Source organism: Centruroides vittatus, unplaced genomic scaffold (genome assembly GCF_030686945.1).
Source record: "Centruroides vittatus isolate TY-2023 unplaced genomic scaffold, ASM3068694v2 contig_631, whole genome shotgun sequence".
NCBI lineage: Eukaryota > Metazoa > Arthropoda > Arachnida > Scorpiones > Buthidae > Centruroides > Centruroides vittatus.
The window spans coordinates 235,695-261,267 of record NW_027122388.1 but is presented as its reverse complement, the minus strand read 5'-3'; the positions used below and the strand labels follow the sequence as shown (position 1 = coordinate 261,267).

General features: G+C 35.8%; 1 protein-coding gene and 1 long non-coding RNA gene across 8 annotated transcripts in view; both read left to right on the top strand.

Moving 5' to 3' along the window:
• The window catches only part of LOC136979718 (homeobox protein Hox-B7-B-like), a 35,962-nt gene extending 27,873 nt beyond the window's left edge, over nt 1-8,089 (top strand). For all 5 annotated transcript variants that reach the window (XM_067275742.1, XM_067275746.1, XM_067275743.1 and 2 more), the window contains exon 3: nt 7,826-8,089. In XM_067275742.1, coding sequence (XP_067131843.1) covers nt 7,826-8,082 — 257 coding nt within the window. In that variant the 3' untranslated portion in view covers nt 8,083-8,089. The remainder of the gene's footprint in view (nt 1-7,825) is intronic.
• Nucleotides 8,090-10,088: 1,999 nt separating this feature from the next.
• Nucleotides 10,089-25,573, top strand: part of LOC136979719 (uncharacterized) — a 57,851-nt gene continuing 42,366 nt past the window's right edge. For all 3 annotated transcript variants that reach the window (XR_010881425.1, XR_010881427.1, XR_010881426.1), the window contains exon 1: nt 10,089-10,205. This is a non-coding gene — a long non-coding RNA (uncharacterized lncRNA). The remainder of the gene's footprint in view (nt 10,206-25,573) is intronic.

The following is a 25,573-nucleotide window of genomic DNA, read 5'->3' as shown; positions in this document are numbered from 1 at the left end:
TAATGTAGTCATAAAATGCTTAATGCCACACTAAACATGGAGTGTGGAGTTATAAAATGGTTTCTATTTGTTAAGATACAGATCATTATTGATTTTTTAAGGGCACAATTACTCTGAATTTTAACACAACTACAAAAGTATATAGATTTACCTAGAGATATTGTATTACTTAACACAGTTTCCTTGCTTATTATCCTACAGAATCCTAAAAAATTCAACTAGAATATATGAAATTACACCCTATTTTTAATCCCTATTGTAGTTTAGGTGCATAAATTAAACTGAGGGAAGCATCCTGTTTGATTTTCTTCTTAACTACACCCCTAAAGTTTGACTCTTGTACATTTATTTTATTCTGTAATGAAAATTACTTATTAGAATAATCTCATCTAACTAGTAATTAGAGGAAGTTTCTGATGTGTTGAATGTGTAAGGAAGGTCCTTGTAATTATAATAAGGGATGGAATGAGGGTAGACTTTATCCAAGTTTTGTTATTAGATAGAGGTTTGCTGAGTTATCTTTTGTAAGTTCTTCTTCTAGTCCTGTGCCCTGGAGGGAACGAAAACGATGTTGAGAGTTGCTTTGTGGTCCCCCGGGCACTGTGAGATAATGTAGGACACCTCGCACCCACTGTTATCTCATAACTTGTGACATCTCTTAAGAAGTTTTTTCTCCAACTGAGGGAGAGATAAATCCAAATTTTCTTTATTGAAAAAGTCCATGGTTTGGATGAACTAAAATGTGTATATATAAAAATTTCTTAGATATTCTGTTTATTTAGATAAGCGAGTTAAATCTAGTTTATGGAGTTGTTAGAGGGAGGAAGAAGAAAAAAAATTTGGCAATGTGATCTACGCTGAATTGATAATATTGTTTGGGTTTCTGTGGTTTTTTTTAAAGTAAACATGGTGGAAAATTTGAAGAATTATCAAGAATTTTTATTGCTTCTTCTGTGAACTGTAAGGATGATTTTCTTCGAAATTTCATGTTGTTGTTGTTATTGTAACATTTCTGTGCAGCTTTTTAAGTCATTTAAACTTTAAATTATATAAATTTTATAGGTTTATTTTTATTTAAACATGTCAAGAAGTGTAATTAATAATCACTTTACAAATTGGACCAATTTGTAATCACTCTTTAGTATAAACACTGTTTATGTAAGGCCTAGGCCTTATATAAACAGTGTTCTAGCTTATGTTTAAGACAAGCCTGTACTAGCTAATGTTTAAGACACTACAGTAGCTCGTGCTGGAGACAATACTACACTAGCTTCTGTTTAAGATAACACTACATTAGCCCATGCTTAAGAGAACACTATACTTCCCATTTTTAAAGACAACACTACACTAGTTCGTATTTAATGACAACACTACACTAGCTCGTGTTTAATGACAACACTACACTAGCTTGTGTTTAAGACAACACTACAGTAGATTGTGTTTAAGACAACACTACATTAGCCCATGCTTAAGAGAACACGATACTTCCCATTTTTAAAGACAACACTACACTAGTTCGTATTTAATGACAACACTACACTAGCTTGTGTTTAATACAACACTACATTAGCCCATGCTTAAGTGAACACTATACTTCCCATGTTTAAAGACAACACTACACTAGCTCGTGTTTAATGACAACACTACATTAGCCCATGCTTAAGAGAACACTACATTACCGATGTTTAAAGACAACACTACATTAGCTCGTGTTTGAGACAACACTACAGTAGCTTGTGTTTAAGACAACACTACATTAGCCCATGCTTAAGAGAATTATCCATGTTTAAAGACAACACTACACTAACTCATGTTTAAGCCGATTTACGGAAGGCCTTGCATAAATAGGCCTTAAACACGAGCTAGTACAGGTAAACGTTTAAATTTTACACTTTCCAACCACTCAGCTAGCCTAGGCCATCTTAGATTCCTTCTCTTTTAAGGGGGAGGTTTAGAGGTCCTAATTTAGGCCAGAATAGCTTTAGAACCTTTGCACACAAGAGATATTTGTATAGTTTATTGCTAACGGGATCTACTCTTTTGACGTTTGTTACCCGAAGAAGGATGAAAGCGTAACATTTTCTTATGTAGTAATGCAAATATTGTAAGCACCGATGCTTTGTTGTACCAATATATTGCACCGTAAATCACTTGGAGAAACAGGAGTGAGGTCATCAAGTTTCATAACCTCGTAAAGTCTTCACAAATGTAGAAGAGTAACAAGTTGGCATTTTGTTTGTTAGAATAAGGAGTATCCCAATGTAGATATTATGTATAAAAGTGCTATATTTTTGCATTGGGTTTTGCATAATCTTTACTCCTGCTGTATACAAAAGAAGGGTTTTTTTTTCTGGCCACACTTAGATATATACTAGCAATATTTTTTGCATCCTCTCGTTTTGTTTGCCATTCCTGTACTGTAGTATTTGATCGATTCCTCGAGTTGATATAGAAATTCCACTTTAGTTAGGTTTCTAATGAGTTTCTAACACTCTAAACCTGGTGTGGGCCTGTTTATAAGGCCTCAGATTTTTTTTTAATGCTTAAGGCCTCCTCGTGAAACTTGCTCCTCGAGTGGAAGCATGAAAGGGATGAGGCCTCAAATCGTTGTATCAGAGAAGGGTGTGCTTCCACTTTAACCAGGTTTCAGTCCTATTAAAACTCGAGAGTTTTAGTTTAGAAGGCCTCAAATCTTAGATACGTTTGAGGCCTGTATGAAGACGTAAGAGCATCGGTTCCGCCATTCCTGTCCGAACACTTAAAATGTCATATAGCTCGCCCCGAAACGACTTGTTTGACATAATTTACGACGTAAATATCGCGTCATGGATGTCAGCACCACACGACGAATCTCATACAACAACTACGTAGCTAGTTATTTATTATTTATAGCCCTGATTACACAAGCAACACCCCCACCAGAAGAAAAAAGGTCCACACATACACGTACACATCAACCAACTCTTGTAGATAAAACGAACAGGGAGAGAATTTTAAAGAGAAGCAAGGGGGGGGGGTTGTTTATTCTCATTTTTAAAAGTGTAAAAATTATTTTGGAAGAGGTTTAGATTCCTCTCTTTCCTCCCCCATCCCTCATTCTCCTTCTCCTCCTCCTCTTTCTCTTTAAAGTTTTGACGTCTATTTATGTTTGTCGTAAATCCTAACCTGGACGTTAATGGCCCTTATAGGATATCAAGATGGCGGTTTTATTTGATCGACAGTTCAAGTGTTTGGTTGCTCTTGGGGTCAATGTTTCACTTCTAAATATAGGTCTGTGGTGTAATTTATAAACTTATAGGCATCAACTCGCTCTCTCTCTTCCTCCTCCTCCTCCTCCTCCACCCTCGAGTCCCTGTTCTTCTATACGAGCTTCTGTTGTTTCCTGCTTTTTTTTCGTAACTAGAAAATGGACACGTTGTCTTACGTAAATTGAAATTCTGGTTAATTATTGGGAGCTTCGGAGGAAAACGGGGGGAGGGATTATTTAAAAATCATGCTTACACAGGGACATTCTTTGCTCTCCTTTAATCAGATGCGTGACAGTGATTTATAGGGCTCATTTAAACGGCTCGGAAATTAATAGGGAATTGCTTCTGATGCCATTTCTTGCAGGGATATTTCTGCCTTTTTTCTCGGCCTTACCTAGGCCCTACTTTCGAGTATTTAGGGCCTCAAAATTGAAGGTTTCGGAGCCGGAAAATTAAGTAATTTCTTACTCTTTTAAAAGGGTGTCTAAACTCGAGATGAAGTAACTTAACTGTTTTATGCCTAGGGCCTGGAATTCGAGGCCCTTTCTAAAGAGAAATTTTTGCTTTAGAGGGTGAATTTTTAAAATTTTAGGGCTTCAAAACTGGGGATTTATCGCTGGAGGGTGAAGCTTTGTAGAATAAAGAAGTGGCCCTACGTCGAAGGGGAGGGAGGGGGTAGGAAATTAAAAAACGAGGAGAAGGTTAAATTATCATCCAACACATTTCTATCTGAAGAAACTATTAACAAAAGCCTTAAGTTTTGACTGCAAATTATCGTAAATATTCATTAGAAAACATGAATGATCAGCAAAGGTCTGGAAAGTTTAATGTGGACAAACCAAAGTATGGCTGGCACGAACACGAGACGTTGAAAGCTCACCTATTCGTCTTGTTCGGGGAGAGACAACGTGTTTAATTAAACAGACGTCGAAAGAAAATTTAATTAATGTTACAGTATTTTATTAAAGTATTACCTAGTGACAGCTATGTGACGGTTTACATCACAAAACCGGGGGTGATTCGCCGAGACTTGGCTCATCTGTGCCCAAAGGGTTTTTCCCTCCCTCCCCCTCTATCCGGATGATGGATTCTTAGCAAACTTTCTGTACAACCGAGCCTTGTAGTTGACCAGTAATTAATTATTCCCTCTTCTGAAAGGGGGGTTGTCTTGTACTTTTTGGTGTTTTTTCTTCTTCTTCTTCTTTTTTTGGCCTCCTCCGTCTTTTTCTAACCTATCGATTTTTACTTCTTAGAGAAAGGGTGAGATGATAAATGACTTAAGAACCTTTCAAAACGGAGTGAGCTCATGAAAATGGGAGTTTTCTCTTGTAATTTATCGTCAGATGTGACCTTATTTGCTTTAGGCAGGTAGGGTGTAGCGTAGGAGATGCCTCTCCTGTAAGGACATGACCGAAGACACGAAATTTCTTCCCTGCTGGGGTAGATTTTTTAACATTTTTCTCTCTTCTCTTCTTCGTCTTCCTCCCCCTCGTCCTTCTAGACACCTCTAGACAATCGCTCATGTGTACTTCTGCCACTCGAAGTCTGTTCTAATCTGGGGGTGATTCTAATCTAAGGGGGTCAGCAATTGTTTAGAGAGCCGCGTGTTCGTTTAAGACAACGATTTTCACTCTAATCTGGGGGTTGGTTCTAATCTAGGGGGATCGTCAATTGTTTATAAAGCCGCGTACTCGTTTAAGCCAACGATTTTCGACGTGTGCAAGTTGTTATTGTGCAACGGTTGCGAGGGAGGAGAGAGAGGAAAGAGCCTTGTTTTTTCAATCGCTCCCTCTACTGCAATAAAACCGTCCGAGTAAAGGGGAATGATTTACACAGTGAACAATGAAAGAACGATGGTCACAAAAAGGCCATTACCGAATTTCAGTTTTTCTAGGTATTCGGGGAAGGGTGGAAGAGTAAAGGGGGCAGGGAGAGAGCGCAGTAAATACACCGGCTCGGATTTACATGAGGTTGTAAAATGTCTTCTTGATAAGTTTATAAACGAGCTATTACGTCAGGAAATATTACTGTAAATAAGGGATAAAGTGCGAAAAGAGACGGCTCTGTTCCTTCTTCGTCCTCACCCTCTTTTATATTTTTTTACTGTTTTTTTTTCCTACAATATATTTTCGAATTTATTAAATTTGATTTCGAACTAGCGCTCTCTCTCTCTCTCTCTCTCTCCCCCCTCTTCCCCTTCTTTCAAATTTGGTTTATGACGAAATGTTTTCTATTCTTTGATCCTCTTTTGTCTTCGTTAAATTTATTGCTTCTTTTGTATACATATTTTGTGGATTTTTATTCACTGAATTTTAAGTAGACTACACGAAATTGCTTCTTTGTTTTTTTTCCTCCTCCTCCTCCTTCTCCTCCTCCTTCTTCCTTCCTTCCTCCCTCCTCTACTCTTTTCTCCTGTTTTGCATTTATAAATATTGTTTCCCCTCTTTCCTGTAAACTGTGTTTTTTGGTCTTTAAAAGTAGTGTTTTAAATTGCATTTTTACTCGCCCACGGTTGATTTTTTTGGTCAATTTTTTTTTCACTCTTTCCCCTTCTCGTGTGGGGTGTCTTTTAGAAATTTCGCGAGTTTCTACTGTTAAATGATTCGTTTAATTTGGGGAAATTATAAGAGTAAAGGGGTTCGATTGTCAATTGTAGGGTCTTTCGCTGTTTGTTTACGGCAGATTTAAGTGTTAAAGGTTGCAAAGTAAGCCGAAATTGTGTACACTTTCAACGTTTTCTGCTTGTGTTTGTAATGCGCCAATTTAATAAGGGAAAATAGCACAAAAATTGAAGTAAAATTAGCTGAAAACGTTGAAGGTTTATACAGAAACTTAACCTAAACAAAATGGCGCCTTAAAAGCACGCCACCCGCTAATTTTCTGGCGTTAAAATAGCAGAATTTCTCGAAAGAAATTTAAAAATTCCAACAGTAAATATTCTGTGTTCAACTTTTAATTATTCTCCCTCGGATATGACGTGCCATAAATCTATCTCCGCACCTGTTAAGGCATCCATAAGAAGGATAATAAGATGACATTTCTCATGTGGTCAAGCCATACGTCAAAAGAAGGTGTTGACCCAGGGGGACCACACGCATGACGTAACGCTCGTCTTTGATGGGAGGCGCCAGTAAGGTGACCCTGAACCCAGTAGGCCATCCCACGGGTCCTCGAACACCCTTTGGCTAAAATGTGGAAAAAATCTTTAAAACGCCTTCTCTGACGCAACGGGGGGCCTCCCCTGCACCCGGGGGACACTTAGTTTTTCTTTCATAACCTTCACACCTGGATGCTGTTTTCTACTTACTCATTGGCGCATAAACTGGGCATTCCCCCTCTCGTACGTTCACCATATTTCTGAGGTTTGTATACCCCTTCTACGGCTCGACATACGGACGGATCTGATAAAGGGGGAGCATTATTTGTAAGCAAATTATGTATTAATAGATTGGGGGCGATGTTTATCTGGGAAATTGCTTTCGTACATCACGCAATTATCTCCGTGATCTAGTGTTTCCACAAGGAAAAAATAGGGGGTTCGTGACTCATATCTGGCCATAGATTTGACATTTGTTAAGCTCCTGATGAAATTTTCTTCACTTTCAATTATTCTAATTAACCAGGATGGACTCGGACGACTTTAATTTATTCATTACCACCTAATTACTATTCTCTACACGGTAAATAATCTGTTTACGCGGATGTAATTTGAATAGGGATGCTAAGCAGGCCTGTCTCGTATTTTAAAAACCTTATTCAGGCTTCCAATCCCCCTTAATAACTTAACTAACACCCTTATTTTTTTGCCCTTTTAGGGGGCGAATCTCTTCTGTTCTTTACTACAATGCTCCTTAATTATTATAGTGTCGCGCTGTGTGTAGAAATATTCCCTAAATGTGTTTGCCCGTCGAACTGTTTCCCTAATTTAGGGATATTTTACATTCTTTAATCGGTTGTAAAGTTTTTATGAGATGTTCACACACGTATATTAGAACCGTTTGGGGAATTTTGTGACTTGAATTTTTAGGGAATTTGGGGTATTTTACATTTGTTTTTCCCTAATTTTCGGAGCTGAGGGAAGTTGTTTTAAATCAATTATTCACCTATAAATTTGGGATTTTTTACATAAGAAATTAGGTAATTTGGTAGTGTTTTATATCAACTACTCACCTCTAAATTACGAATTTTAGCATTGTTTTACATAACTTAGGGAATTTAGAACTGTTTTGTGTCAAAAATCTATCTCTAAATAGGGATTTTAGGGGTTTTACATAAACTAGAGCTCCGTTATATCAACCATTCACTTCTAAATTAGGGATTTTTAGCTGTTTTAGATCAACAGTTCGCCTATAAACTAGGGATTTTAGGGATGTTTTACACAAACTAGAGCTGTGTTATATCAACTATACACTTCTAAATTAGGGATTTTTAGGTGTTTTAGATCAACAGTTCGCCTTTAGGGGCCGTTTTACACAAACTAAGGGATTCAAGACGTGTTTACACCTTAACAAATGCTGTTTAGTGTAGTAGTTTATGCAAAGGAAGAGATTGAGTAATTGTTATCTTGTCTTTTACAGAAAGGAAAAGAGGGAGGCAAACATACACCCGTTACCAAACATTGGAATTAGAGAAAGAATTCCACTTTAATCGATACTTAACCCGGAGAAGAAGAATCGAAATCGCTCACGCCCTTTGCTTAACCGAACGACAAATCAAGATCTGGTTCCAAAACAGAAGAATGAAGTGGAAAAAGGAGAACAAAGCCAAACTGGAAGCGGGACTTTCCATGGGAGGCCCTACACCGGAATTAACACTGAACAATGACTTAGCATAAAAAAAAACACACAAAGTGATTATTGAACACGAAATATTCTGTACATAAATTGTGCTTATGTTTAATTGGTGAATGAACGTGGAAACAAACGAATTTTACCTCTTTTTAACACTGGAAACAATTAAGATCTCCCCTTAAAATCGACGAGAAGAACAAAGTAAAGTAAAATTAATTTGTGATTTTTTTTCCTATATATATATACATACAAATATAAATAATTAAAATATTCTTCTGTTGTTTAATTAAAAAATATATATATTTATTTGGAGTACAGTACAGGCTTTGTACAGGGATAGGCAAATTTGTACCCCTCCTTCCTATATTTGTTTTCTGTACGAGTGATTGTGATTATCTTATGAGGAACTGATTTGTCTGTCCCTTTATTGTGTTTGAGAGTGGAAAAAATCCCTGTTTTTTTAGACATTAATGGGTTGAAATTGTCGATATGAGGCCTCCCCCTTTATTTAAGTAGTGTGTAACGATGGAGTAACTGTGACAAAGGAGTGCTGACAACAAAAGGGAAAGGCCCATAAAACAATTTGGAAAGGGAGTGGTGTTTGGAAAGGAAAAAACTTGGCTATAATTGAAGCTTTTCCTCCTTTAAATACCAGGCAAATTCAGCCTTAATATTCCCCAAAATATACGTAAAAATATTATACTATTCAATACTGTATACGACGTTCATATATATATATACATATATGAAGTCTATTTTAAAGTTTGCCTACTTTTATAGCCTGAATAGCCTGAAGAGTGTTTAAGCTTTAAGGCTCCATTTTTAAGAACAGTATTAAATTAAGAACAAGGCCCCGTCGAGGGAAAAACGTCAACATCAAAGTACTGAAGATTTGGTACTTAAAAGGGCATGCCTCACGAAGGGGGCCTTTTTTTTACATTATATATATATATATATAGGCCTGTGACCAAAGTGATGGATGATATTAAACAAAATTTATATTATAAATAATGCAAAGAAGAAAAACAAACTCAGGAGAGATCATACTCATGATGACGATGCCATCAAAGTGTGTATAGTTAGTCATTTTTTTTTAATGTTGTAGTATAAATGTGCATGTTTGTATGTACAGTACACTGTTATGCCCTGTTTATAGCACTTTGGGGCACATTTATTTATCCTCGTCTGTGTAATGTAGTGTCAAAAAGATAAAAAAAAACAAGTTTTTTCCTTCTCTCTCGTACCAATAAAAGCAAAAAATGTTTCTTTTTTGTCTCAGAATTGTCTCGTTTCTCCCCTCCTTTAACATATTAAATTACACGGGAAGGGCCTTTATAGTGTTAATTAAACATCACGTTTATATGAGGCATAACTATACACTTTCTAGACAATATCTTAATCAGATCAGCAAGCACCTCCATTATATTAACTGATAAGCAGTTTAGAAATGTTATTTATGCATTTTAGAGGCCTCAGAAGGCCTTTTTCATAGCTAAAACTTGAATTTAAAGCGCACGTGTTTTAAACAGTTTCTTAATAGAAACGTTACAAAACACCTGAAAATTTTTACAATTTTTACACATTAGAGGCCTCGAAAGGCCTTTCTACTGCTAAAATTTGCATTTAAAACGCAAAATTTAGGCAATTTACTAATAGAAACGTTATAAAACACACCTCAGAATAATTGCTATTTATTAAAAGATTTCTATGCATAAGAGGCCTTCCCACCGCTATTAAGGCAATATTTTGGCAGAAATACCTCCGAATAATTGCGATTTTAACACATTACAGGCCCTAAAAGGCCTTTCTACAGTTAAAACTAGCATATAAGGCTAATATTTAGACGACATTACTAGACACTTTACGTAAGTATATTGATGAGTTTGTACGCCCCAGAAGGCCCCAAAATACATAAATTATTTCTTAATCGAAGGGTTTTTATGCCTTAAGTATATAAATAAATTTTCTCAGTAGAAAAAAAATTAAATACAGAAAAATATGGAACGATAGAAGACGTAAAAAAAAAAAAAAAAAGGGAAAGGAAAAAAAAATTTTTGTATTGTCGATCCCTCATAAAGGAAGAGGCTAACAACCATCCCCCGGAGGAGATAACAAGATGGCGGACACGCTGACGCAACTCATGCCTCATACAGACAAAGAAGTAAAGGTAAACGAGTAATTCTGTTAAATAACTTGTGGTAATTACACGAAATGTTAATAGTAAGTCGACTTTAATGCATTAATTCTAGTCGAGTGATGGGAAAAAACACTTTATCTTATCGAAAACCCAATTTTTGTCAACCCCTCCAGTCATTATGACACATAACGACATATTAGCCTTATAATTGCTTATTTAAGGCGTACTTTTTGGCATTAAATGAACAAAATAATGCCTAATTGTCCCCCTTTCCTATGCCTGGTTCTTTTGTCTGATTCCTCGTGGCATTTATGCAAATCTTTCGATTTGCATAAATTCTATGGCTAAAATAAGGTATTCGATTAAGGTTACGAGCTAACGACTCGCCTGTGCCTTACTTAATTGTAATTAAGTGATTAAATCGATTTAATGTTAATTAAATTCGTTTAAAATCTTGCTATTTTGGTTCCTTCCAGTTTATGCCTTTTGGGTGGATTTATATGAGTTGTTTGAGGTTGTGTGTAAATGTTATGAGGTTTTTTAGCTGTTAAAATGTGTAAATTCGTATTAAATTTTAAGGCCCTCTTTGTCTGAGGCCCTATAAGCTTCCAGTATAAATTAATGCAGCATCCTTTCTAACTAAACCATTAGAATCTTTATTTGGTTCAATTATGTAAATAAGGCCTATTTGACCTTTTTCATTGGGTAAGGAACATCCGATAAGGCCTATCCATAAAACTTATTGTTCTATGAGGCCTTAATTATTTACCACGTTGTTCTGTTTCATATATTCTTCGTATTAACTGAGTTATTAAAGGAAGGAACTTTGGCTATGTTTAATTATTACACTTTGAGAAAATATACTAATTTTTTAGTGTTATTTAAACTTAAAATACTAAATTTCTCTTGTGTTAATGTTATTTTTCTGTATAATGTCACTTAGTATGTACTGTAATGAAGGGAAATCATCTTTATACATAGGGATATACACCTTAATGCTTAACTAGTGTCGAAAACACACTATTACCATATTACTGTATTATAAAACGACAATAAGAGCATCCCAGCTTTAAAATAGAGCCTTATAAACAGTTCAGGCTAACGTTTGAGCCTTAAAACACTAATGAAAGAGAGATCAGATGCATTCATGTTATTGTGCTATTTTAGATAAATTTACGCTTCCATCGCTACCGAATACGCAATTTAAGGCTATATTTACACGCGTAGAAGGCTTCTACACTAATTTTCAAGCCTGTATTAAACTACCCAGCCTTAAGAAACCTCTTTCTAATTACAAAACTGGGGAGGAAACCTCCACTTCTATAAGCCTATTCTCGAGCCTTAAAGTAGGCGAGAATAAACAAAGGAGCTTGGATTAAGCCTTAAAACACGAAAAAACGGGGCCTCTTTAACCATTTCCATCAATACAACAAGTTCAAAAAAGATTTTTAAGCTCCACCTCTTTCAACAGGAGTGAAGGGGGGCCACAAACGGGACCAGTCCAGCTGCACATCTCATTAGGGTGGGACGACATCTGCAGGTAGTACGTCGAACTAAAAAAAAAAAGGTTATTACACACTCCCCCTAATTAAAAAATAGGGGAAGAAGGGGGAAATTATTTTTTATTCTATTTTTTCCTTTAATACAAATCTCTCGTGCTCTTGCTGCTCCGACTTTTCCTTCTGCTCTTGCTGATGCCCTCAGGCAAATAACAGGAAAAAATTATATAAAAAAAAATAATAAATAGAAATATTTCAATTATTAGATAATGTAATAAAAGTAAATTATATATATAAATATATATAATTCTTTTTTTTCTTCTTCTTCTTCTTCTTATCCATTTGGATTTTAAGCAGATGGACAACATCTGCTATCCAAAGGGGATTTTCTTCTCTAAGGTAATCATATTTTTCAAATTTAGAAGATGAGGAAAAAAGAAAAGAAAAAGAATAATAAAAGAAAAAAAAATTATATAAATAAAAGCAGCAGAAAGTAAAAATAAATGGGGGGTGGTAAATGTATTTGCGGATTCTAAACAGCTGCAAATTCATGTTTAAGGTAATTTTGTTGATTTAAAATTAGAATTTTTAAAATAAACTACTCTTTTGAATTACTCTTTTTTTTTCTTTTCTTATTATTGATTTACTAAATGGGTTCGTCTGTCTGTCGCTCTGTTTTAAATAGAGCTTCTTCCCCCCTCTAAATGATAATCGCCTTATTTATTATATATATATATATATAACTCCCCCCCATTCGATTAGGTCTACTGTATAGAATAGAGCCTTAAAATGCTTTATGTAAGGCTGTTGATGATTTGAGGAATATCTTCTAGATAAGTGCAATTGTTAAGTTCTTAACTTATCTTGTATATCCTATACAAGTTATAGTTTGATAACCTGTAGTAAATGCTGTGTTTTGAAGTTAATACCAGGTTTTTGGGCTTGTGTCTCTGTTTGTTCTCGGTTTACCTTATTTTTGTACATTTTTACGTGTGTCTGGTGTAAAATAATAGCAAAAAATGGGACTTAAAAGGTGTATTTTTCGTACTTTCGTTTGTTTTTTGTGTTATGGTGTTTGCTCTACTTTGTCTTACTTGTAATTTGTTTAGTTTTCTTGTCTGTTTCTATGCATTTTAAACGTTCTTTTTGTCATTTAATACACGGGAAATAGGGCAATTCTCGTATTAAACACAAAAGACTAGGCTGCTGTTGGCGTTTTGAAGCGGTCCTAGCGCTTATTCTAACGTCCTGTATTGTCATTTAAGCAGAATTTTAGACGAGATTTCTATGTGATCCGATTCTGTACGGATTTTTGAAGGGAGATGACGTAGAATTAAGGCCTCAGCCGGGGTGGAAGCGGGTGAGAAATACGAAGAAGTGCAAACGTTCAGCAAACAGTTTCCGTTTAAGGTAGGCAGCATTCCGAAGGAGGGCTAAATTTCGATCGCTGTTATTTGTCACACTGTACCAGAGGGAATTACATTCCCAAAGAGAAGAGGGGGTGGCGCATATAAGTCACCCACGGTGAGCAGGGCCATCGACCTTCTGGACCCTAATACACCTCTTGCCTGACAGAGCGGGGGTGTGGAGGGGACTTCCGAGAGGAGCCCGGCAATCTTTCAACGTCAGAGGGGCCGTCTGCAAGCCCATTGCCTCCCACCGCCTTCCGATAGCTTCGTTTTGTCTCTTTCTTCCTTCCTAGGATAGATGGTGAGTCTGAGAGGCGACTAGACCGGATGTTTCTTGCGTGCTAAATCACACATCTTCTCCATCCTCCCCGCTCGTTGTACATTTAAATCACGTTGTCGCATTATACAAATTGTGGTCGCTTCTCCAAATATTCAAAACTCGAATTCTCCTATGTTTTGTATACGAAATGAGCATTGATACGTTCCGATTCCATAGAAAATGTATTTTCGGGCTACAAGAAGTGGGATCTTGCCCACGTTTTCTCTCCCTTCTAATTAAGTAGACACGGGTCTTTCGTGTGAATAAAGGTGATTCCTGACAGGAGGAGGGTGGAAGGTCATTTTAGGGGTTTAAAAATTCGGCTACAAAAGGTTGCAAATTCGATTTCGTTCGCTCGAGTCGTAGGAAAAGGTTGCAAATTTAATTACCCCCTCGAACTGTACGCAAAAAACACACACAAAGTAGGGAAAATAACGTTAAAAAAAGCTAATGTTTGCTCGCGGTATGCTGCACCCCCACCAATCATAACTGAAAGCATTAATTTAAAGCATCAATTTTAGAAGCAGAGGCGTCGTTCGGGCACCTAAACCAGTACATACACACACCTAAATTATGATTTACAATACAACGATTGTCATGAAATCCGGGCGATTTCCACGATTCTCATCTTTAAACATCCGACAATGCATCACACGGATTGGATAATAATTCTAAAGGCCGACACGGGGCCATAAATTACAAATGTCTTTCTTCATCAGCTACAAATGATATATCAAATGATACGTCATCTCTAAAGATAGGGTGAAAGCCGCAAACGTATATTTCTTTCCCTGTGGTATTAAAAGACAAGATAGAGGGTAAAGACCGAACTAAGTTGTTGGATTAATCGAGGGTCGAATGGGGAGGTCGTCAACAAGAAGTGCATCATCTGCAACGGCAACTATTGGACCCCGGGTTCTAATGCTAAGATCAGGACCGGTAGTCCGAGACGGGGTTGGAAATTTGTTTTAATCAAGAACGGACAGGATGACGGACGGGATTAGCATAACAAACGTTTCTCCTCCCTGTCTGGAGTAAAACCTCCCGCTAGCTGCCATTTATCTCCTAGAAAGAAAAGATTTTCAAGGATATAAAGAGAGAATTCCAAGGACGAATTGATATCCAGATGTAGATTAACTGCCCCCCCTTTTTTTCGGCTTTTTCCCTCTGTCTAAACCGACAAGGGGCATGGGTGCAGATAGACATTTCCTCCGGGGAAGATGGTGCATCTTCCGGGCTTCTATTAAAAATGTTAAATCGTGCCGCACGCAGGAAACACGCGGCACTAGTGATGCTGCATAAATTCCCCCACCTCTAGAAGACCCCCCTTAAAGGCAAAAGTCTCGCTCACTCGAAACTACCACGCTCTTATCTGCAGAAATAAGCGATCCTTCAACACTATACATTGGTATTTACAGTTTGCATCCGCCATTCTGGTATATAACGCACTGTATATAATGCATTTACATAATAGTCTCCACCTACTACGTCACACTTTCTGTTTTCCGATCACATCCCCTTTTAGGAAGGTTCTTCTATGTTAATTAGGCAACTCGATTCTTCTATCGAACGGGTAAACTAGTTGCTTCTCCTATACATTTTAACTACGTTGCCACTTCGATAACGCTCTAAATCAATAAGTAATACAGAAAACACCCCCGCGAACTACCACACAACACCGAAATACTTCAGAATAAAGTAAGAAAGGAAAAAAAGAAAAAAAGATTCCTAATTTCTGATGGGAAGGAGTTTCACTTTCACTTTAATTATTTCAATCTGAAATTCCAGAAAGGGGGAGGATGGAAGGGAAGTAGTATCAACGGCGTGAGATCAGAAAGCTGCGACTACTACACTACCACTTAAACAACACGTCACGAATTGCTGTTTCGGTAGCGGCAAAGTTAGATCCAACTTTTCGTGATTAAGGAGAGGAAAGAAAAGAAGAGAAGACATTACCGGAAAAGTTGAAGGTTAGAAAAACTGGCGGAGGCTACAAACTCTCCCCTTATTTAATTAAGCAGGCCGCAGTAGTGACGTGATTGCAGCACCCTCCCATACGTCGTTTCTAAAACATTCCTCACTCCCTTCGATCGATCTCTGATTGTTTCCTAGATTAGAAACAGTTTTTTTTCCTTCCACTCCTCGACCCCCCCCCTTTTAGAAGGAGTAGAAAAAAATTATATATATATATATCTAGCCCTATATAACTCAGAAGGGGGAGAGATATATCTATAGGTTTCCGTTCCGAGCCGTTCACCTCCATGTATCACAAATTTAATGTTCTGTACTGTATAATAACAGAAAGGAAAAAGGAAGAAGAAGGAGGAAGAATAAATAATAATAATAATAATAATAATAGTTGCTGATCAAATTGGAGAATTTTTACTTTCTTTTCCTAATTAAATCTTTAATTTATTGTGATGATTCGAGCATGCATCATTTAATTCTAACGCATTGAATAATTATTATTATTATTACTTGGTTCCTTTTTTTTCCTATTCAATTAAATGGCCGAAAAAATCGAAATTATTCAAAATCTAATTCAACAATACTGCATTATCTCAATTGTGTTTATCCATAATCGAATCCAATTAAGTATAATGAGGAGGAATTATACGTGTATATATACCATTAAAATTTGAAATTGAATCAACTTAATTGGGGATTGGGCTAAATCCAGTAGTGTTTAACTTGGTTCCATTACTAAGAAGTAAGGTCCAACTCGAGCTTTACACTGTTAGGTGATAGGGGTTCAAAGTACACCTTTCTTTCTCTTGTTTAATGGCGAGTCTGGTGTGACTGAAACTGTTTAAAAGTTTGGAATCGATAGAGGTTAAAGGTCGTCATTTCAGACGATTTTTTAATATTTTTTCAAGGGAAACAGGTGGTGTTAGTAACCTTATAAATAATCCGAAACGAAAGATTCATTGTTTTATCTGTGGCAATAATTTTTGATTGAATCTCGCAGCTGAGCATCAGAAATCAAATGCGTTTTGAAAGGGAGAAGAGCCATTAGAGTGAAGGTAACATTCTGCTAAATCGAATTTTTAGTACCCGTTATCCCAAACGATGATGTCTGGTACACATAATCAAATAAGCTCACACCTTTAAACATTGAAATAGCTTTCTGTATTGTTCAGATGAGTGATAGAGGGAAGTCTCTTTGCTTTCAAAGTCTTTATCTTAGTATCAGCACGACGCATTTTCAATGACTGTGAATAGGCAGTGGGATTTTGTCAGTCATTTAACATCCCAGCAACAAGTTGTAATTGTAATTTTACTTGTTTTCTCAGTTTTTTATGGATTTTCTTACCGCCAAACTTCCTCCTGATGGTCCCTTGCACCATCCTAAGAAGATCACTTATTACTATTTTCATCCTCTACGAATTTAATTTCTTTTACTTATTTCTACTCTTATTTTAAGTAAATGGCTTAGTATAATTTTTTATTTTAAGTGTTTTTGGGGGTTCCTTATCGTGTTTAGTTCTGTCTTTCGCCACTAGATGGCGTTAGCACAATACAGGATTTCTTGCTGCCTTATTGGTTGTGGGAGAGGAGTCCTCCCTCCAGTTGGCTGAATGGGGGGTTGGGGAGGTGTTTCAGTATATATTGACCTCATATTCAGCATTAGGAGGGCAATATACGAAGTATATTTCCTTTCTAATTTCGAGCGAATGTATTGAAAAACTAGGGAATTGGTTTGGAACGGAGATATTAACGAATTTAAATAAAACCCAGGGAGCTCAGAAATAAGCATGAGGGTTGCAGCAACGAAGAAATGAACGTTTAAATAAAATTGCTATGCAGCAAAGGGGGGAGAAATCGGTATAAGGGAAAACAGAAAGTCTAAAAATTCAAGAAGAATATATGAGCTTGTCTACAAATAAAACGTTTTAAATTGCACGGAGTAAAGAAAAAAAAAAGAAAGAGAAGGAAGAAGAAAAAAAATTAAATTCTAGAGTTTCGTAGACGGAGAAAAAATATATAGGTTCTTTGGCCAAAGATGAAAAGTGTAAATACAAAGCAGTACAAAATCCAGATAAAAGTAGAAAGCACTGACACATCATTTACTTCTTTTCATCCATTGAAATACAACGAATGGAAGCATTTGGAAGGTGGCCAGCGTTCACTTAAAGGCATTCGTGTTAAAGCGAGGTAGAAGACATGCCCCCTTTTCTTCGCATGACGGCTCTTCCGCACGACATCAACGTCCTGCAGTCGAAAGTCAGCACACTTTGTACATCTAGTTTGTTGTTTTTTTCTTCTCCCCCCTTCATGAGAAGATTGATAGATGCAAAATTTAAAGAGTTTTTGATTCTTCCTAGAGATTTTTGCCACAAAATTGGGGGGGGGGAATTTTTTTTCCATTTGTGCGAATAAAGAAAGAAATTCGATTAACGGAAAACATTGATTGAAGTTGCAATTCAAGAAAATAATAATTAAGTCCAAACTACCGTAAGGATGCTAGATTTAAAAAATTAAAACTGCCGTGAGTGAGATTCAAAAATTAAAACGGAATTTCTAGATTAAAAAATGACGTTAACGAAATTCTAGAACGAAACCGACGATTTTTATAGACGATATCGACAAATTTATAATTCTAGAATGAAAGCGACGATTTAAAAGATGTCAATATCGTTTTCTAGAAATTGTCAAGGTCATTTTGAAACTGAAAGTTGTCAATTTAAAATTTTAATATGAAAACGACAACTTTCAGTTTCAAAATGACCTTGACAATTTCTAGAAATCGACAATTTTTCGATCTAAAAAACGATATTGACAACTTTTAAACTGTCGCTTTCGTTCTAGAATTTTTAAATTTAAAAATAACGGTTTAAATTCTAGAATGGATGCGATTATTTTCGAAAAAAAATAAATAAACAATTAAAACAAAATCTACAAGAATGGAAGAAAATTTTGAAGTATAAACATACAATTTTAGTTGATTTTTATTAAATTATATACCACAGCAGTATATTTTTTAATATTAAATGAAGCTTTTGAAGATAATATATATATACAAGATGAACAATTTGAAAACAATACGATATTAAACAGGACAATTTCCGTAAAGATATACCTTAATATTATTTTAATAGTAGTAGCAGTAGATGGAAGATTTGCGTGTGAGGATTGTCTACGCTACAAATACTCGTTAAAGAACATAAACTTGACGAGTGAAAACAACTATGGGGACTGTTTAATTAGGCAAGTCGGGCTGGGGTCAGAGGGCCATCCATTGTTCGACGTCATCAACATCGCTAACTTTAATGACGTCTGATTTTCCTTCATTAATTTGAACTGGAGAGATAGCGTTTAGTCAGAAAACCTTAATGCCCTTATTAAGCCGTCTTAATTAAACTTTTGTTTCAAAATTCTGTTATGTTTCAACTTAAATCGAGCTTAAATATCCTTTTATAAGCGACGAATCGATTAAAATTACGCTGCACGAGGTAGGAAGAAGGGCCTAAAAATGGCGATTTCGTACGCAATTGTAAGAGGCCTGGCTTATTTTTTTTATTTTATTCTTTTTTTTATCTAGAAGCGGGTCTAAAGTTTTAGTGTAGGGAATCCGAAACTGCTGAAAACATAATCTGGTGTAGATTTATTACCCTCTTCTAGAAATCTGTAGATAACGGTTCCTTGTACTCTCTGGCGACTACCCAGAGACAGAATTAAATATAAAATTTTAATCTAGAAATTCGTCTTCTAGCAAGAGGCCATTAACTGGCTTTGGTCCAAAAGATGATCTTCCACGCGCCATTCATTCACCCCTCATTCTAGAGATATACAGTTCGCTCGGTTTAATTTATTGGAAAAACTCGGTACGTACGACGCTTAAACATTAGAATTGATAGAGTTTACACCTGTTATTTTATCACATTTTACTCGAGTAATGAGTAAATTACTGTATAGGCACGGTACGGGGTACGAACCCACTACGAAATTTGAGATTTGGACGGTCGAACGGCGCTGAAAATCGCTATTATTATACATCTTTAGCGAGCCTATAGGCTAGAAAACATTGAAAGTTATCCGTTTTGCTGTTAACTGTTGAAATTAGAGAGGGGAGCATAAGCTGATTAACGATAACTACCTTCGCAGAAGTAATTAAAACCAGGTTTGTAATTCTAACTAGTGAGATAGCATTGCCCATTAATTTACTGTCAGCCTTCTCACAATAACCTATGGGCTTATTAAAGATTCCGTAGCTAACTTTACTTTCAAATATAAATGGATACCCCGAGAGGAAAGCAAATTTTCAAATCACACTAAAGCAATACGTCAAAAATTTACATTCGTATTTATTCAAATTTAACCGAAATCTGAGCCATCCATCCATTTATAACTGAAGATGAAGGTTATAAGAGAAACGGCCATTTTTAACACTGCCCTCGGAGGCGATTTGCATACCAAACATCGGAATACAAACGGAGAAGGAGCTGCAATTAGTCCCCCTGGAGTATATTTACTTTATTTTAAACAAGTTGAACGTTGAATGATCGCCCTCATCAACTTATATTATTTCAATATTTTTGTATACCAATGAGTTATCGTCTACCTCGAAACCATTTTTGGGACCTGTTGGTTTCTAGATCCGATTTCTCAATAAGTCACACGGCTCTTAACTCCCTCCCTGTTCTAGTAAAAACCCCCCTTTCGGTTGAGGTTATGAATTATTTAATAGCTAAAGCTTCTACTCCTGTATGCTTCTATTGAGGTTTTTTGGAAATTCTAGTCTAGCGGTCGCTTGTGTGACGTAATTAACAGAAGAGCTAAGTTCATCCATCAAGGAAAACTTTGCTTTCAACCAGATGCGCTACTCCTCGCTCTCTTCTCTTTCCTCTGCCAAAAATCTTTCTTGTACTAATCCCAAACCGTCTGTGGGGGGTGTTTATCTTCAGGAAATGAGGTTATCTTCTACCTGCTGCGGTTTCTGCACTTTTACCTTTTCTCAACGGACACGTCTAGCAGACCAAACGGTTCTGCTACACTACCAAAAAAAGTCCGAAGAGATGCATTAGCTGTTTCGATTTCCAATTTGGGAAAGGTCTCACGCGCAATTGGAAAGCAAGAAGATTGTACGTGAGCCCACCTAGGTTTGTAGAATTGTCTCCTCCCCTCGTCGATGCCAAACATGCATCATGTCTACCTGACACGACTTCCATTTCTCTTACTTTCCAGATTTGCTCATCAATTAAAGATTTGGACAGGTACAAAGAATTTTTTTCACTCAATCACACCCTCATTTTTCATACCTTTCCCTCGTTCCAACCAATTACACCTGCTTACGTCTAGCACCTTACTAACATCAAATTCTTAAATTAATGCCTATTTTGTTTCTTAAAACGCTGGAAGGACCTATTAATGAGTGCATAAACTTATTAAAGACAGGGTATTGTTAAATTTTACATGTATTATTAATTAATTTTTGCATAAATTTCCACCGTAAAATGCTTCGTTTTATCCTTCCAAAAATCAAGATATGAAGCATAAATTAACGAAGTTTTGCATAAATTCTAAAAGGATAAGGTCTAAAAATTGTTTTTTCGATCAGTTAAAATGCGTTTTTTACAATGGACATAGTAAAACACGCCGGTTAATCTCCCCCGAAAGAACCAAAACACGAATTCGTGTATCAATTTAAAGGTCCAAAAAATATCACAAGAAAACACTCGGGTATCTCCAAATTTCGTATCGAAATCTGATATATCTCCCACTCTTCATCAGCAGTTAGTACTTCTCCCTCCCCCTGTATATCGGTATCAGGACTACTACCAAGAAAAGTTTCATCCTCTAGTCACCAACCCGAAAGTATAACACCATAAGGGAATGGGGTAACCAAGTTCAGAGGGGAAGTAGTGTGTGTTTCGGGTCATTGACCTATATGTTAGCCTAGGAGCTCGACTACATCTATTATTATCCGCATATTAGTTCCAAATGGCAACGTCGAATTAACGATTTTCGCTCAGTAGAAGGCGTCAAAGGGAAACTTTTAGGAATGTTTGCTGCTAACTGGCAATCGACTTATCGGGGAAGGAAAGAAGATATCTTCTGTGTGTGTATGTCCAGTAGCCGGAGGCTGTATCTCTAGAAAAGATTTCCCTCGAGATTCTTGTTAGAAGTTTTCTTTTTTTTCTTTCTCTCTCTCTCTCTCTCTCTTCTCTTCTCTTCTTTTTTTTCCGCTGGATTCCATCAATTTGCAGTCAACTTAATATTTCAAAAGATTCGTGTGTTTGTGTGTATTTTCTCTTCCTGCATCTCTTGCATTATAAAACACAAATATCCCATGTGCCAGTCATAATTCATTTACTTTGATATTGGTGCATGACAGTTGCATACAATTTTAACAAGGTAACATATGTGTCGGATGGGAGCTTTTTGTTTTTATTTATTTTCCTTTCCTCCTTTACTTTTTTTAAGTTCGAATTTACGTGAGCAACGGGTTTAATTCGCTTCTATCTTTTTCCTTTACAAATTAAAGTTTTATACCCCCCATTTTTTTATAAGAGGAGCGAAAAAATTGCGAAAGGATCTTAACTTCTGGATCATTAAAATGAAGGAAATGCGACATATTTGGTAAATGAGTCACCAATCGAGTCATCAATAATCTGCTAAAATTAGTGGTGGTAATTAAGGAGGGGGGATGCTATGTGTTACTAAATAAATTAAGCTTATTTCTCTGTTTAATTTTGCAATTTTTATCTTTCTTTCGGCTTCCTTACCCTCTTGAATATCCTAGTTTTTTGAATTTTTATACAGTTTACCTCTTTATAATGTTGTTTTTTACAGGTTTATAAAGGGCTAAAGTAGTTATTACCATGCCTTATATTTTTATACTGATAAGTTGTGCTTTTCTAACAGAAAACACAGAAATAACTGCTGTTATGATGCCTCTTACTATAATTCTTTCGCTTAGAACTGTTTAGAAACCATTTTATCCTTCACTCTTTCTCATAATCGTGCAGTATTATACTCTTTATACCCAGTTAATTTCCTATCTTCTGATAGAAAAAATATACCCTGCTGCCCCACCACCACCCCGAAAAAACCCCCGCTAAAGAAGGTAGCTCGAAGATGACAGAAGGATAAGTTTTATCAAAAATATCCACGCTTCATTTGGGTAGCCATACAGTTATGAGAATCGAGTTACAGGGAGTGCGGTATCATTAAGTCAGTCCATTAATTCTCCTAAACAAATAACCAATACTTAAAGAGTAAAATAAAGTTATTTACCTCTAAGACAGGCAATGCTATTAACAGTACGTTGCTGGCAATTAATTATACCAGACGTTGATGCTTGATACGATAGAAAGCTTAAAATCTAATGTGGTGACTAGAAAGCACAGGAAATTTATATTAAGATTCTAAAGGAGCGTTAATTAGTTCTAGTTGAAATTTTCCGGGTTTCAAATGCGAAACTTAGAACTTTAACGACACTTTGTAAACATTCATTTAACTTAGAATGATAAGCTTTCAAAAATGTTTAATTATGACAATTGATTTTACAAATTACTTGAAAGAGTAAGTCCCCGTTTATGATAATTTTGTCTCATATTTTAAAAATTTTAAGTAAAAATTATCCCTGTGACTAGTTCCACTTTAAGCTCCTTTCTACCTTTATTACCCCGTTTAAATCCTTTTTATTAATTGCTAACGGTCGAATTTTAATTAAAACATACTGACTTTTAACTCTCGAATAGCTTGGAGTTGTTGGAGAATTTAAATTGCATTTTTCTTCTTCTTCTTTCGGATCAAAAATTTGAATTCTTTTCGTACAACGAACACGGTTCGTTTGTTTTCGGATTTGTTGTATCAATTTCGCTCCTTCTTTTGCGAAATTGTTGATATCAACAATGTCTTATTACAGAAATTATCGTGTTTTTTTTTATTGTTACGAAACAATAAGCGTCACTATTACGTACACAATTAAATTTTCATTGTTACTAAATTACAATCGTTGCCAAATGTTCAGTTTTATTGTTACGAAATCATACATTTTTATTGTTCCGTCGGTTTTCATTGTTACGTAATAATCGACATTGTTACTAAATGATCAGTTTCGATTGTTGCAAAAGTGTTCAGTTTCATTGTTAAGACACGCGATCAATTTTAATTATTACGTAATATTGTCGATTTCTATTGTTATTTTTCGAAATTAATTCATCAGTTTCGTTGTGAAAAATTGACATCTTTTTCTTTTTTTTTTAAAGGAAATTAATTGTTTATTAAATTGTCAGTTTCTTTACGAAATTGATTTTTTTTATTAAAAACACGTTTATTATGTAATTTATATTATTTTAATAGTAATTTTTATTGGTTTTTTAGCGCATTTACTTGAAAAATTTCTGTTTCTTAAAAAAATGCTTAAGATTTAATAGAGTAAAACTTAATTAACGTTAAAAAAATAATTAAATTTTATTATATTTCTAAAAGACGTGTATGTTTTTAGATATTAAACTATGCACATAAATCAAAAGTTAAATTTAAAATTACCTCCTGTACAGAATTAATATTTATGTCTGATCAATCAGCTTCACAAGTTACACTTCAAAAAAATATTAATTTGAGTGAATTTAAGTTTTTTTTATTTTAAAATATTCCAATTAGAAAATTTGTTTTCCTTTAATGTTATTATATAAATAGTATATTTTACACGTAAAATCTTCATTAAGCTGATTAAAACGCTCCGGTTTAGTATACTTTAAGCGATTACACTTCACATTTACATTAAAATTATATTAATTTACATACAGCTTAATAACTTCATATAAAAATCATGGAAATTTTACATAACTTTTTTTAATAAGCGCTCGTATTTAATCACATTACTTTATTAGAAAAAAAGGATATAAAAAAATACTTAAAAAATTCACTTTTAGCGAATCTTCTACGCTATTTAAATGTGTTTAAACGTAGACCACACTCGTTCTTAACTAATTATGCTAACGATCATGCTACCGCAGCAACAAATAGAGTGGAACGTAATCTATAACGAGATAACTACCTCCAATTTAAACACCACTCGGAATATCAGTAATGATTTTCTGATATAATCAGCAAGGCTATGCACCCCATTTTAAAATCTGGCAATTACCCGATTATTAAACTCATCTTTTCGATTTAGTCAGGTAGTAATAATCTTTCAATTAGTCAAGCAATCGATGGGATAAAACCACAAGCCAAAACTTTCCAACCATTATTACGCTCTTCTTAATTGTTTCTTCACACTGCTCTCACCCCTTTTTTTTCTCTTGTTCTTCCTCTTTCTTCTTACTCCCTTGCCTGCTCTACCCTGTTGTGGAGGAAGGAGAAAGATCTTAGAATGATCGTTAGAAATCTCGATTCGGCTAGTTAACTCCAACAGCTGCTGCACGATCGTTAAGTCTAATGTCACATAAGCCATATAAAGTTTTTCCGGCTAACTCCATTAAAAATCAATTGTAAAACTTGTTGTTGATTGGACCCGCTTTAAATCGGTTCTAAAGAATTTAATATATCTACAACTGGGATCTGCATAAGGATGACTTTTTTGTTAGACCACCTCCCGACTTTCGACGCTTAGAGGGATGTCATAGTTTGTTTATGTTGTGACGTGTTCTACCCCTATTGTTGCCCACGTTCTATGCAAATGGTAAATGTGGTGGCATCTAAAACACTTTTTCTATAGCCACAGAATGTTACCAATTCAACTTTTATGACCCATCCCCGAATTTACTGCTTTGTCCCCAAGTAGAATGCCCCGGAGCCAAAGATAATTGCGTCATCATAAGTCACAGATAACTCGGGATGGAAGATAAGTTTTTTTTGGCTTCTACTTCTCCTCTCACTCTCACTCTCGTTGGAAATTCACCTGCCAAGTTTGAAGGGTGAGAGAAATTTTTATTTCGAGTCGTTAAGTTTGACGGATTTTCACATTGGTCACCCAATGGAGATTCTTCAGGAGTTCGGGAAGATAGAAACGTGAAAGAGTGTTTCGGACTTTTTTGGGAAGTCCAGTCGAATTAGAGAGGTGGAGTCTTTTATCTTCCGCCCCGTGCCTTAGGTACAACCTGCAGCGTTACTGTTAATGCCCTCCATTTATATAGAATTGACCGGTGGAAAACGGTTCGACTTGGACTGCTGGTTTCTCTACCAGTTTCCAAGAGAAATGGGTTTGTATTTCTCGAT